This window comes from Sciurus carolinensis, chromosome 11 (assembly GCF_902686445.1).
Source record: "Sciurus carolinensis chromosome 11, mSciCar1.2, whole genome shotgun sequence".
Lineage (NCBI taxonomy): Eukaryota > Metazoa > Chordata > Mammalia > Rodentia > Sciuridae > Sciurus > Sciurus carolinensis.
In genome coordinates this window covers 11,715,780-11,731,249 of record NC_062223.1, presented here as the reverse complement: position 1 = coordinate 11,731,249, position 15,470 = coordinate 11,715,780, and the positions used below count along the sequence as shown (strand labels likewise).

Below are 15,470 nucleotides of genomic sequence, written 5' to 3'. Positions count from 1 at the left end.
ATTTAACCCCTTTAAGCCTTACATCCGTGACAGCTTTTGTTCTTCTGAATTAGAAAGCTTTTGGAACCAATGCAACCTTCTTTGTCTTAAAAATTACATTTAAATTTTCTGTCACATGAAATTCCTTCCCAAAGAAAATTTCCTTTCAAAACCCTTCTGCCTCTAGATCTTATTAAGTTCCTGACACAGGTACTTAGGCTGCTAATTACGTTACAATCCTGTCCTGTCCATTTTGTTCATTATTTTTATTTGTAGTTTGTTTTCTGTGGTGATTTAGGAATTCAAGTCACAGTGTTGAATTTGATTTGTTAAAAGAAAAACAGCTATTGAAATTTTGTTTAAAAAAAATCCTAATTACACTGTTAGTAAATAGGATACTTGTTACATTCGTTTTTTTCTGAGAAGGCACTATGACAACTTTGAAAAACAATCCTCTGGATGAAGGCACCCTATTACTCTGAACACAGTAAACTCTTGGTGATTGAAGATGGCAGCAGACCACTGATCCTGGACCTCGGGCTAAGAGCTGTCCACCTGCCTCCAGACAACACCAAACTGTACTCTCACTGGTGCTTTCCGCCCTCGAGGGTAGTCTCTCTGTGGTCTCTGAATCACCTACAATATTGTTTATGAAAGTGATGATTCCAGGGCCACAGCCAGACCAACAGAGGTAATTCCTGGGTATAAAGCTGAGCATCACACCGCCAAGTCTCACATGCACTTCAAGGCAGATGAGAACCACTACCCAAAATACAGCTTCAATAAGACTTTTCACAACAGGAGGAAAATTGTTCCAAGTGCAGTCTTTCACGATGGGCTTGATGTCATTTTTTAAAAATCACAGATAGTTTGTACTTTAGTAACTGAAGCATTATGCCCTTATTCCTTGACTACAATTTTTGTTGGATCCGAATGTAAACTGAAATGGCACAGCTCAAGCTGGCCACCTTCAATGGAAACATCAAATCATCCTGAACTACATTCCAATAGTTCTACAGAGGAGGAAAAAAACCAAAAAGATCAGTTCTATGAAGATGACTTACATGTTACTTTTTTTTTTTTTTTAATCCTGGGGGGGGGGGGGAACTTTTATTGTTTTTGCCTGAGCTGGAATCAACCTACCTAATTTCTCCATAACGTACACACACATTTCTGCTTATCCAAACACACCCTATCCAAGGCACAACTTTTATAAGCCAGGTTAGAACACTTTGAGTTGACTTGCTAGAGAAACTGACTCCAAGTACAAGGCAGTATGTTTGTTTGCCCAGAGTAAGAGGAAAAACAAGGATAAACAAAACAGACACAATATTCATAAGTGATTTTGCCAAGTATAAAATGGGTGTTAAAAACATAAACCTGCATGAGATAAGCAGATTTTTTTGGTATACTGCTTTAAAAAAAAAAAAAAAATGATGATTCTGAAGATGTTTTATCACCATACATAACAGTTTGCTGTCTACAAACCTATCTAGAAACGTTGCTCAGTAAAAGACTCAAAACTTTGATTCTACTACTTTGACTGTAAGAGGCAAATTGGAAGTATTAAAAAAAATCGGCAATTTCTCCTGAAATGAGTTATTTTAATGGAAATTTTTTAAACTTCCAGGTATAGTTTAATAAAAATGTGCTCCATATATTGTTAAGAAAGTGCAAATTAACAATGTGTGCATGAATGTCCACCAGCAGCGGCAAAAGTGTCAGAGCACAATGTCCCAGACAAAACTGGAGAGGGAAACTGGAAAAAGACATTCTTCCCCAACTGGTTATAAATCTCCCAAACAGTGAGAAGGCATCTTTCATTGAAAAAGTTGATATAAAATCATCAATTTACTGTTGAGAAGAGAAGCCAAAGAAAAGTCATGAGAACCCTCAAACAAAATTTTATAAACACTGTCCAGAGGCAGAGTAAGGTAACTAAAAGCAACAAAAAAAGAACTCAAAGTAATTCTTCTAAAGATTGTTCCTGTATAAGACCAAAACAGAAATGGTGAATTCAAACAGGAACAAAATCCTAAGACATTATCAAATCATACACTTTTTTTTTTAAACCGAAGACTTCAGTATTAAAATGAACTGAGATGCATCAGCCTTTGTCACTATTAAATGTAGAACCACTTTGGATGATTATTCTGATATCTGTAAATTTAGTTGTAGAATTCATTAAAAGCTAATTATCTCAGCATCAGTAAGGCCCGTTAGTAAGTATGAACCTTCAGAGAGATGAGAAATCATCTCAAAATGCACCAAAATTTCAAAAGTGAGCTTTTAATTTACTAGTCAAAGCTTGGTATCACTCAGATGCAAGTAAACAGCTTTTAGAACAAGCTGGAATTTTTCTAAAATGTAACAGAAAGTGAATAAAATAGCAAGAACTTCAGAGCAAGATGGTATGTAAATATGAAAATATGTAAAAGGCTTGGAATTAATTCAGGATTTATAAAAATACTTGAGAGGTAAAGTGTTTTGTCAAAAGAAAATTCCCTGACAGTAACTGAATGCTATACTTTCTTTTTTTCTACCTTCCATTCAAACTTCGTGTATTTAAAATTTCCACTCAGGTTTTGCCTAAGCCCTCCTGCCTCCCTCCCACAACAAAAATCAAATTATCTTAAAAATTAAGGTTCATATACCTGAATGTTTATATAAATACTTGTAGGCAAGTTTTAAATTCACAATTCACCATTATAAATCAAAGAAAACAAAGCAACCAATAGATAAAACTTTTTTGTCTCATAATCAAAGTAAATTTTTGTAAAGATTCTTAATAATCTAGATACTGTTCATATTTGAGTAGGACTTTGGTCCTTCCTAAGCCAAAGTTATTTTAAAGCTACCAGACTACAGAACACTAAAATTAAATAAAGGAAGACTCATGAAGTGAAATTAACAATTTTAGCTTCATTATTAAGACCATTAGTACATAGAAGAATACAAATACACAGTTTGGGTAAAGACTTTAAGTCAGGCAACTTAATTATTAATTACTGCTAAGTCACATGAAATAGGACATCAAAGGCAGTAATATTTGGTAATATCTTTCCTCTAATTCTTAATATAAAGTTCTATACTCAAGCAAATTTCCAAAACAAAACATCTCAAATGAAAATTTTGTTTGAGAGCTGTGTGTAACATATATATGTATAAAAACCAAGGCACAAGTTTCAAGTGACTTACCAGAGGTCACAGGTTCATTCAAACTCAGCTTTTTCCTTAAAGTATCCAGCTCATTTCTATTATTATGGGCTACTCTGGCTTTTCAGGCATGTTTGCCTGTGTGCTAAAAGCCATAGTAACAAAAAAAAAAAAAAAAAAAAAAAAAAAAAAAAAAGTAGGTTCAACAAAACTCCAACCTATCAGATAAAAGACCTTATATTCCAAAGTATGGTATATTTAAATATATGATTTTCCCATAGCATATGGCAAACAGAATCTTAAAATTATAAGATTTCAAAAGGTTAATGGCATCATTTTCAGTTAGTCTTTAGTTCTGAAGCTTCTCAAAGTTTTGTAAACTTTTTAAAAAAGGAAACCTTCTCAAAAGAGTAAGGTCTATAAGAACTGACGAGTTTCACCCACAAGAGCACACTTCATGAGGTTATCCTCCATCTCTTCCCTTTTGTGTCCACAAAAGCATGGATTCAATCTTAAAAGGCACTAAAGTGACACATAAAAGACTTAAAAGCTGCATTTCCACTTTTTTCTTTAGCTTTCCCCATCCCCCAATAAAGTGCATAAAGCAGAGAATAAGACAGACACGGGCTTGGATCTAAGAGCAAGGAAAAGGAATGCTTCCAACAGAAATGGAAATGTGTTTAAAGAATCTGAAACCACAGAAGAGGTCAGTTCATTTATTGCAGTTCCCTGTTGCAGCTCTTGCCAGATGGTCTCAGATCAGCCCTTCCTCTGGACTTGGACCCAGAGCCATGCAGAGATTCAGGAATCCAGGGGCTGGTTGGGCTCCTGCTGGATCCTCCTGTTAAGATGCTATTGAGCTTTTTTATCCACAGGTGGTCTCCCAACAACTGCATCCCTCACAGCAGCCTGAGTAGAATTACCAATATGAGAAGAAGCCTGCAAAAGTCCATTTATTCAACATGTAAGTTAATAAAATACAACACAACATCAAGACAATAAGTCCTTGGAAATAAATTTTCCTCATTGCTATGCTGCCAAAAGTAGAAGCATGCAGGGTGAGGGGAGGCTATGGCAGCAGCTAACTCCCAAGAGTCAGTGGAGCCAGCTGGGGATGATGGTGGGTGGCTTGCCTGGCTTCACACATGCTACTTGACCTAACTGATTTGTTCATGCTACTCAGGAAAAGAAACAATCCAGTCTCAAAGATCTGTAAGACTGGAGAACACCCCAATGCCAAAACCCACTGGCTTTTTACAAGATTTTTAAATGAAGGAGATGCCATTCACTTCTAACCCAAAAGGATTCAAAACAGAACGTTTTGTTGAGTTCTTATTTTTTTCAAAGCTCTTGATTTTTAGTGAAACAAATTAATCAGGGGAGTGGGCATAGAGAGAATCACACCAGAATTTTGCCTGAAGAACATGTAACTTAAAAAGTTTAAACACAATACATCTAAGTTCAGAACTTTTTGTATTAAAAGATATTTTTAGGCAAGGAAACAAAATATTAGGAATAAATATTAATATTCTAAAGAAAAATAAAATCTAAAATCCACTAGAAAGATAAGTTTCTCATGCTTCCTTTCACTATGAATTCTCCAAAACTGAGATATAACAGAAGCACAAATATCTGTCCATCACCAATGCTCAGCCAGCACCACTTACCTGCTCTAACACATATGCTGCACAAAAATCAATAGCTCCGCCCAGCTCTCGATATTGACCGGAATACCTGATGTACCCCCAGGTGAGGAGCGCTATTAACAACAGTCCAACCATACAGTTGAACAGTTGGGCCACAACTTCAAGACCAATGAAGCCAGTGAGGCCTGAGGCTATGTACAAAACCACAATGGCCGTGAAGAGCACTGCAGGGGTTCGGAAGGTGCTGAAGACGTTCTTGCTACCATTGTGCTTGCAGAAGTTTTCATAGAGTTCCTTGATTTCTGCCTCCAGCTCTTGCTGGTAGCGAAAGCTGAAATCCTTCCCACCCATCTTCTTGGTCTTCTTAAACTGGTCCAGAGCCAGTTGTCTGAATTCACAGTGCTTCTCCTCTAAAATATCAGGAGACAAATAAGGTTTCTCTCCCCCACAAACCTAAAAAGAACAAAAATGGTATACTGAAAATCCCTTCAAGTGCTGGGGTTGTGGTTCAGTAGTAGAGCACTTGCTGAGTACACATGATGCACTGGGTTCAATCTCCAGCACTACATTAAAAAAAAATTAATAAACAAAATAAAGGTATTGTGCCCACCTACAAATAAAAATATTAAAGAAAAAAGAAAATCCCTTGAAAAACAAGTGCTGAATAACACAAGTGAAAAAGACACAGAAGTTAGACTGTTTTACGATATTAGAAGTTAATGTTAGAAAGATGATCAAGGCTAATAAGTCACTTAAAACACCAGAGTACCAGTAATCACAAAGAACAATGGCACTGTAATAAAACTTTGGTTAGAAATGGTAATAATCAGAAGGCCCCAATTACCAGGCAGACCTGAAAACAGCTTTGCTGCCTCATCATAAGATGCACTAAGAAGTACATGCCCCAAGTAGTTTGAACTTTTGAATTAAGCAACAATGCACAGGGTACAGATATTTCAGAAAACGGAACATGCAGCACATACCTCTTCCATGCTGTTATAATAAATGTCCTTGGCAGAGGCTGCAGCTGCTAAATTATTGGCTTCAGCGGTAGCCTTTTAAGAAATGAAAGCATGAACTATAAATTCTTCCATTTTTCTAGGTAAAAACCATCCCTTGCCCTCCTCCCCAGATTTTTTATTGACCTTCTGCTATTTTTCAAGTTTTCATATATCATCATCAATTGATAAAATACACCTTTTCTGCCAAAGTTTCTCCCAAAACATGGCTTTCTCCAAAGCCATGAATTAAAAGTTCAAAAATCAAGGAAAACATCATTTCCTTTGCTTCAATTTTTTTTTTTTTTTTTCGGTGCTAAGGATTGAACCTAGGGCCTTGTGCTTGCAAGGCAAGCACCCTATCAACTGAGCTATATCTCCAGCCCTCCTTTGCCTCAATTTTAAATGTAAGAAATACATGCAAGCTATAATCCTAGTGGCTCAGGAGAATGAGGCAGGAGGATTACAAATTCAAAGTCAGCCTCAGCAACTTAGTGAGGCCCTAAGCAACTCAGTGAGGCTCTGAATCTAAATAAAATACAACAAAAAGGGCTGGGGATGTGGCTCAGTGGTTAAGTGCCCCTGGGCTTGAGCTATGAGTGTAGCTTAGTGGTACAGAATTTACCTAGCTTACATTCGGCCCTGGGTTCAATCCCCAGCACCATGGGGGGTGGGGAGGGGGGAAGGAAAGGAAAGGAAAAGGAAGAAGGAAGGAAGGAAGGAAGGAAGGAAGGAAGGAAGGAAGGAAAGAAGAAGGAAGGGAGATGCAAAGCAAAAACAAAAAAATGTGTGTATATTTATATATATCTTTATGATGTCAATCAGAGGCTCTACCTAACTTTGTGAAAACGTTTTGCTACTAAAGAAATCAGTATTTGGCAATAAAGACCCTTATGTTCAGCAAACAGAAGTCAGGAACTGTTTCAACCAAAGATATTTTCTACTTGAAACTAAAAAACCTGAACAGTGTGCATCATAAGTAGACAAGTCAAGACATGTCCTAAGGAAGTAAACCCCAGGTGACTGGAAGTTACTTGTCTAAAACTGTGGGTATGCTTCACCTGGGCATAATGAAGCAATGTTTCCCAAAGTGTGTGTGAGAGGAAGAACAAGAAAGAGAAGCCAATCTGTTTTGATTGTACCACTGTGAATGAAGACAAGAAAACCAGAAGGCACCTAGAGTGCAGCAAGGTGTGCTAAACATCAAAATATCTAGCATTATGGGAAAGGTGAGTTGTTTCCTGTCTTCTTACAGGATTCTGATTTACTGTATCTGCATCAACTTGAGCAATTAAAGGATATCATTTAGGATATCAAAGGACTGATTACCTGAAGCATGGATTTGGGGTGAGGCAGATCTTCTCCTTGATAAATTTTAATATATGCCTTAGAATATAAACATAAGAATGATTATGAGAAACGGTGTTCTGTCATAGTTTAATCATGTTCTAATTTTTTGAAATAGGGACCATACAACTGCATTTTCCTAAAGACCTAGATCAACAATCAGGAATTAGCAAAACCACAACACACCTTTGAGTAGATGTTAGCATTTTTAGTTATCTAAAAATGTTCTCAAGCAGCACAAGCCTAGGAATCCTTTCCCATCAGACTCCCCATGCACACCGGCCTCACCACAACTTGTGGGCAGAGAGACCATCCGCCTGGAGGTAGTTGGGTCACATCTAGGTGCCATCTCCTACTCACAGCAACTTCCTAACCATCTCCTGTCCACACCATCTTCCTTGAAGTACAATCTTCCTTTAGCCACTGTAATCACTCCTCGAAGAGAGTGCAAAGAACATCCATTTGGTTCCTAGACCCATACTGCCACCCAGCGGCCCATTCTTGGAAGGGCACCAAGATCTCAAAATGCCTTTCACCATCTCCCCCAGGAAATTTCTAAGTTTCAGAATATTAAAATTCAGGATGGTTTACAACCTAGATTACTTTTATCAAAAATCAGTTTTAAAAATTAAAACCCATATTTACCTTGAAATATTCCAACAGTCCGCGGCAAGTGACTTTTGAGCCATTAATCTCCTTTTCCATTAACTTAGATGGATTTAATACAAATGGTATCAGTGCCTGCAACTGCTCTTTGAATTCACCAGCAATATCTGTTCACAGAACCATGAAGAAGGAGACAAGAATCCGAACAGCCTTATTCAACCAAGGTGAGCATAAAACACAATCTTCACAGTATATCCAATTATTTTAACATTTGCTTGCTGAAAAGTAGTGAGAGGAATCCCAGATTATATGTATGTTTGATACTTCCTGGCTGGGACCAGGATGCTGATAGATCTCTATTCAATTGTACCTTTATTTGTCTCCTTCCCTCTTAGTATATGAAGTTCTCTCCAATTCAGAAAAGAATGTACAAAAATATCCTTATCCTGGTTTCCATTCTGGGCTATTCATTTTTTTGTTGTTTTTTAAAAATACTATTAATATCTTAAAAACTAACAGTCAGACACAATGTCGTACACCTGTAAGCTCAGTGACTCAGGAGGTTGAGCCAGGAGGAGAGAAAGTTCAAAGCCAAGGGATTGGGGATATAGCTCAGTTGGAAGAGTACTTGCTTTGCATGCACAAGACCCTGGCACCAAAAAAAAAAAAAAAAAAAAAAAAGAAAAGAAAAGAAAATTCAAGGCCAGGCTCAATGACTTAGTAAGACCCTGCTTCAAAATAAAAAATAAAAAGGGCTGGGAATGTGGTTCAGTGGTAAAGCGCCCCTGGGTCCAATCACCATCACCAAAAATAAATAAATAGCAACCCAACCCAATAAACGACCTCTCAAGTTGTCCAGGGCCTTTGCTGCACCCTCTCACTAGCCCTTGAAATCATGTTTTATTTTTGTTAACATTTTAATGTTAAAAGAAGTGGAAGCACCTATGCCTCACACTGTTATTTCCTATTATCTCCTCAGATGTCCACTGGGGCAACTCAAGATGTAAACCACTGTATCAGGAAAGGTGACCGACTCCTTGTAGGTTCTACAAAGTTCCCGCAGAGGATTCAGGAGAGCTATCAAATAAAGGCTGGTTCCTCAAAGTAAGACTTAGCTGGTCCAACAGTAAAGAAGCAAAATTAAAACACAGGGAATTTGATTTGCATAATCTTCTAACATCTTCCTGAGTTCCCAACTACCAAATGAAAATAGGGAGTTAAAATAAAGAATTCTTTGACACTTCATAAACCTAACTGCAATATGAAAATTTAAACCACAAAATTTCAAGAAAAGAAGTGAGACAAATTCTTTATAAACTTGCACTGAAAAAGTATCTGCCATTCATAATAATATACATAACATACTGTTGTATCCAGGCATGGTAGTACATACCAGTAATCCCAGAAACTAGGGAGGTTGAGTCAGAAGGATCCCAAGTTCAAGGTCAGTCTGAGCAACTTAGTAAGACCCTCTCTCAAAATGAAATTTTTAAAAAGGCTGGAGATTTAGCTCAGTGACAGAGCATTTGCCTAGCATGCATAAGGTCCTGGATTCAATCTCCAAAACAGCAAACATTAAATAAAATAAAAAATAAAGCCATTCTATATATATTCCTATTTGCTTGCATATACTAGAGAAACTCTGGAAGCTTATAAAAAAATGAGAGACTTTACCAAAAGCTTAACTCTTTTTGGAATTTTAAACACAGGACTGTATTATCTATTTAAATTTTTTTATGGTTTCAACTTTTATCATACCGAAAGACTGTTTCAAAAAATATTTCATGCAGGGAACTGGTTACTATGAATGTTATACCATTCTATTTCAAATCAGAATAGAACTATCTACCAAGAGACAAGCTCAGTCTCTCACATCAAAGATGTTGCCCTACAAACCCTTCTGTTTAATTTCTAACTAAACAAATAAACAGTGAGTGTATTCATCTCCCTACTACAGTAAATAGGAAAAGATGTTTTTCTTTATACTGACGACAAAGTCACACTGTATCTGATGAAACAGGGTCTCATAAAGCAGCCAATTCTCCTAACTAATTACTACAAGGAGCAGCAGCTCAGTTTCTGGTACACCAAAACGAAGATCATGTTTAATAGTTGTTTACCTCTGAGTAAGTAGTCAGATATTTAAAACTACAGTAAAATAAAACTACTAAAACAATTCCTATAAGACTTGGGGAAACAGCTGGAGAAATGGCTTCTTATTAAACTTAAATTTTCTACAGAAACTACATTAACATTCTCCAGTGGATTACCCCAACCATTCTAAGACTAATGTTGGCTTTTCCAAGTTATATGGAACAAGACTGCAGAAACTAAATCAAGTAATTATACATGTGTACCTGAGAAAATACAATATCCAGGTTTTTGGGGTGGGGTGTTTTGGCGGCAGGGTACTGGGGATTCAACTCAAGGGCACTCAACCACTGAGCCACATCCCTAGTCCTATTTTGTATTTTTTATTTAGAGACAAGGTATCACTGAGTTGCTTAGGGCCTTGCCATTGCTGAGGCTAGCTTTGAACTTTCCATGCTCCTGTCTCAGTCTCCTGAGCCTCTGAGATAACATCCAGGATTTTTTATCTTGCTTTGTTTTAATATTTTGTTTTAGTGGTAGGTGGGCACAATATCTTTACTTTTTATTTTTATATGGTGCTAAAGATTGAACCCAGGGTATCACACATGCTAAGGAAGCACTCTACCACTGAGCCATAACCCCAGCCCAACATCCAGGTTTTTTAACTTTGAGAAATACATCAGCTCTACTTACTGGCCTCTTATAAAAAAGGTTGTGGTTCTTAAGCTAGCACTGGCCAGACACTCAAAGACACCTGTTGTTTGCAATTTAGCATCTACTCTTCACTCTGTATGCTTCCATGTAGTTAAAAGGTTTCCTAAAATTACAAATACCCATCTCCAATTCTAAAAAGTATGGGAGACATTGTAGGGAGACAATCTGAGAACTGTTTCTTTTACTTTTGTTTTTTTAGTTGTATATGGACACAATACCTTTTTTAATTTATTTTTATGTGGTGCTGAGGATCGAACCCAGTGCCTCACACATGCTAGGCAAGTGCTCTACCACTGAGTTACAACCCCAGCCCCTGAGAACTGTTTCATTAGGCAATTTCCTCTTGTGTGCTCACACAGGGTACTTATACAAGCCTGCATGGGACAGCCTACTACATGTAAGCTATATAATAATATATTTGGGACCATGTCTATTTTGGGACCTTCGGTATACAATCTGTCATTGACTGGAATGTCATTACGTGGCATGTTGCTATACATAAACCTTTGCAGAATTCAAAGAATTCTTCATAAGAAATCCTCATAGACACCGAGGGCTATTTAACTATTGACATTTTTAAGTGAAGCAAAAAAAGGAAAATTTTAGATTTCAAATCTTTCCATTTAAAAAACATATATAGATATGTATATTTTTTTAAACAAATAGGATCATGTCACACATGGTACTCTGTAATCTTTTTACAATTAATAATTTACCATGGACATCTTTCTGTGTAAATTTCATATAGATCCAACTATATATCTTATCCTTTTTAAGGACCACATTTTATTCCTTTGATTAGATGTATTATAATTTAACTAATTCCTGATAAACAAACATTTGGATTGTTTTCAATTATTCTCTATAATTATGATGCTAGTGAAGTATATAGCCTTGACATATATTTTGTTCACTGATTTGGACAACTCCTTGGATAAACTCTTTTATTTTTCTTTTTTTTCTTTTTGAGTTTTTTGTTTTTTTTGTTTTTTTTTGCGGTGCTGGGGATTGAACCCAGGACTTTGTGTTTGCGAGGTGAGCATGGATAAACTCTTAAAAGGAGAATACTGGATCAAAGAACACAGACATTTTAAATTGTGGTACTGCCCCAGTACTTTAAAGTCTATAGCCTATAACAACATACTTGTGCTTTGATTATTATGATGCTGCACATATTTTCATTAACATACACTGACCATTGGGGGGGGGGCTGTTTTATTGTTTTGTTTTGTTTTGTTTTTTTTTGCAGTGCTGAGAATTAAACCCAGGGTCTCATGCTGGGCAAACACTCTACCAGTGGGCTCTATACTTCCAGCCCTATACTTACTTTTTTTTTTTTTTTTAATATTTTTAGATGCTGATAAACCTTTATTTTATTCATTATTTATATGTGGTGCTGAGAATCTAACCCAGTGCCTCACACATGCTAGGCAAGCGCTTCACCACTTAGCCACAACCCCAGCCCCCCATACTTACTTTTGAACTTGCTTTCTCATGTAATAAAGGAAGACCCAAACCCACTGAACATATTTCATAGTTCTATCTTGAATAAAGGAACCAAATAGTGCTTAATTATGACAATGAATATTGCTTATAATTTGTTTCCTGTTTATAAATGTAATAAATATCAAACTTATCACACTTAGTATTTAGTGATTAAACCTTTCATAATCTACATGTGTTTATGGTGAATTGAACCGTGGCTACCTCCCCAAAATGCAAATCCATTAGGAACCACAAGAATGAACTTATTTGGAAATATAACTTGGAAATGTAATCAAGTAAACTAAGGTCTTACTGGATTAGATTGAGTCCTAAATCTAAAGACTGGTGTGCTGATAGGAAGAAAAGAGAACATGAAGAGAAGGTGGCTGTGTGATGACAAAAACAGATTGTAGTGATGCAGCAAAAGTCCAAGAATGCCCACGATGACCAACTAGTGGAGAGGCATGGGGCGGGTTCTATCTCCAGAGGAAACCAAGCATGACTCCAGGCTTCTGGCCTCCTGAACTGTGAGGAAATAAATTTGTTGTCTTAAGTCACACAGTTTGTGGTCATTTGTTGAAGAGAGCCACAGGAAATTAATACAATGTGCATCCCTAAAAGTGATAGAAAAATGTCACAGTCAGGGTTACAGAATATTTTTTAAACTATTTCCTGAATAAAATAAAAAGAAACAATTTCAGAACAAAATGTTTTGAAACACTAAAATGCTTAAAAATAGTGAAGAATGCCATTTTTGTATGTTTATATATGATAACCTGAGACCACCATGAGGCAAGAAGGGCATGAAGGATGAAAGTCACTCTACTCAGCACATCATCTCCTAAACAGCCCTACTTAAGAACTCCACTGGAGGGGCAAGACAGGAGGGAAAAGGGGCAGAGAAGTGGGGATCCTGAACTGAAATTGATTACCATGTATGTATGAGTTTGTTAGGATGAACCCAACTACTATGTATAACCATAAAGCTCTTAAAAAATAAAAAAGAATTCCATTGGAAGATTTGGCAGAAGTTTTACTAATAATAGAGCATTATAAAGCTGGGCACAGTGGCCCATGCCTGTAGTCTCAGCTACTTGGGAGGCTGAAGCAAGAGGATCACAAGTTCAAGGCCAGCCGTAGTAGCTTAATGAGACCCTGTCTCAAATTTTAAAAATTAAAAAAGGGCTGGGATGTAGCTCAGTGGTAAAGTGCCCCTGGGTTCAATCCTGAATACCAAAAGAAAAAAAGGCGTTATAAACCTAAAAGAATACATTACTGGGGCTGGGGATATAGCTCAGTTGGCAGAGTGCTTGCTTTGCAAGCATAAGGCCCTGGGTTCAATCCCCAGCACTGAAAAGAAAAAAAAAAAAAAAGAATATGTTACTTACACATATATACATGCAAATGCATGCTCAACTTCTTCTAACTACTTAACTCTGAAAATTCCCTTGCAACTGCTTTTTTCAGGTAAGAGGTTTCTAATTCATGTTTGCCTAAGCAGGTTTCTCTCCCAAAGTCATATATTTTTCAATCACAATATAACAGTCTCTGCAAGTTTCCTGTTCAAGAATGCTGCCAACCACTTAAAAATATTATACAAGTAATAATATTATACAAGTAATAAATAGAAGATCGAAGGTGAATCTCTCAAACTGGGTTTCTTTTGCAATACTAAGATGAGCTAGAATGTAAGTCTTGAGTTGGTTAAGTACATTCATTTTCTTGGATCCACTAAATCAAATTTATCAATTAAGTTGATAAATCAACTTTATCAAATAAAGTGAAAAATGATACATTTTATATTTAATATGAGGATATGAAAACCTTCCACTTTGAGAATCAAGTTCCTCTGGTAACTAAACAGTACATATCCTCTGAAAGACTGCCTGGAAACAAAGAATTTCTATTTCAAAACAGTATGGCTTCAGGACACCAGGATCTGGATTGTGAATCTACCCTATCGCTTTTACCTGAGCACTTTGAATTACTAACATTCCTAATTTTTGCCAGTTTCTTCATCTGTAAATTAAAGGAAACGACACCAACTTCATGGAATTATTGGGAGCCTCAGTATGAAAGCACCTTGCACAGCAGTAGCAACTCAGCTGGGTCTCCAAAACTAGTAGCTATTATTATCAACACTCTACCAGGAACCTGAGCAGCTTATAAACAAAATACTTAGCTTAACATGTGTAAACTGAGGGCCAGCCATTAAATGATTCAAGTCCTTGATGAATAAGAAACAAAACAAGATAATGGAACCCAGGAGTCCCAACTCGATTCCTCTCACCTGCCATCCACTTCCTGATATTAAAACTTGACCTAGCAGGTTTTGCTATAATCACAAGCTGAAAACGACATGCATTGTGGTACCTTTTCTTGGGAAGATAATTTTACTTGATAAATATTAGCTGACTTGGGTTTAGTCTTCCTTTATTTAGCACTTCAATCTCTTTTTTTTTTTTTTTTTTTTTTTTTTTTTTTTGGTAACTGTAGATGGACAGCATGCCTTTGTTTATTTTTATGGGTGCTAAGGATCAAATCCAGTGCCCCACATATGCTAGGAAAGCAGTCTGCCACTGAGCTACAGTCCCTAACCCCTCACTTACAATCTCTTATAAATCAATAATCATAATGTCTCTTAGAAGTATCATTGATGGATATAACCATCACAATTTCAGATGAAGAAATTAGGGTAAACTAATTTGATTGTCAAGATTAAGTCAAGAGCAATATGTGAACTAGACTGTAAATACTAATTTTTCTAATAGACTATGCTACTTCTCTTAAGCATTCACTACTTGATCTTTTTATTTATTTATTTATTTATTTATTTTTTTTTTTTTGGTACCAGGGACTAAACGCAGAGGTGTTTAACCACTAAGCCACATCCCTAGCCCTTTTTATATTTTGAGAGAGGGTCTCATTAAGTTGCTTAAGGCCTTGCTAAATTGCTGAGGCTGGCTTTGAACTTGTGATACTCCTTCCTCACCCTCCCCAGTCGTTGAGATTACAGGCTTGTGCTGCCTGGCTAAGCATTCACTTGATTTTTAACTGACATTTATTGGTAATTACTTAATTCCAAAGATCAAGTCACATATTTAGAGTAACAACATCTGTAACACACCTTGCAATTTCCCATCAAAGTCAGGGCTTGTGGCCACCTGTAGTCCTGGATGTGGTAAGAGAAAACAGGTAACATCGGAGAAACATGAGTGGATATGATTTCGGACATTCTGAATTTCTTCATGTTGATGTTCCTTCACCTGCCAATGAAGAACAACTATTTATTGACCAAAGACTATTTGGTTTTCTTCACTAGGAACCACTAGAATGGGGATAAAGGAAGGATTTCCCAGTTCTGATGGATTACATAGGCCAATAAGAAAACTCAGAACCCCAAGAAATAATAAATGCATGAAGTGTGATTCACCATGCTTGGCTCCCA

General features: G+C 36.7%; 1 protein-coding gene across 3 annotated transcripts in view; it reads right to left on the bottom strand.

Annotated features, from left to right (window-relative positions):
• Positions 1–3,332: 3,332 nt before the first annotated feature.
• Positions 3,333–15,470, bottom strand: part of Atl3 (atlastin GTPase 3) — a 56,686-nt gene continuing 44,548 nt past the window's right edge. For all 3 annotated transcript variants that reach the window (XM_047516675.1, XM_047516673.1, XM_047516674.1), the window contains exons 8-13: positions 15,150–15,288; positions 7,772–7,899; positions 7,109–7,165; positions 5,765–5,836; positions 4,803–5,234; positions 3,333–4,074 (exon numbers count right to left, since the gene is read on the bottom strand). In XM_047516675.1, coding sequence (XP_047372631.1) covers positions 3,988–4,074; positions 4,803–5,234; positions 5,765–5,836; positions 7,109–7,165; positions 7,772–7,899; positions 15,150–15,288 — 915 coding nt within the window. In that variant the 3' untranslated portion in view covers positions 3,333–3,987. The remainder of the gene's footprint in view (positions 4,075–4,802; positions 5,235–5,764; positions 5,837–7,108; positions 7,166–7,771; positions 7,900–15,149; positions 15,289–15,470) is intronic.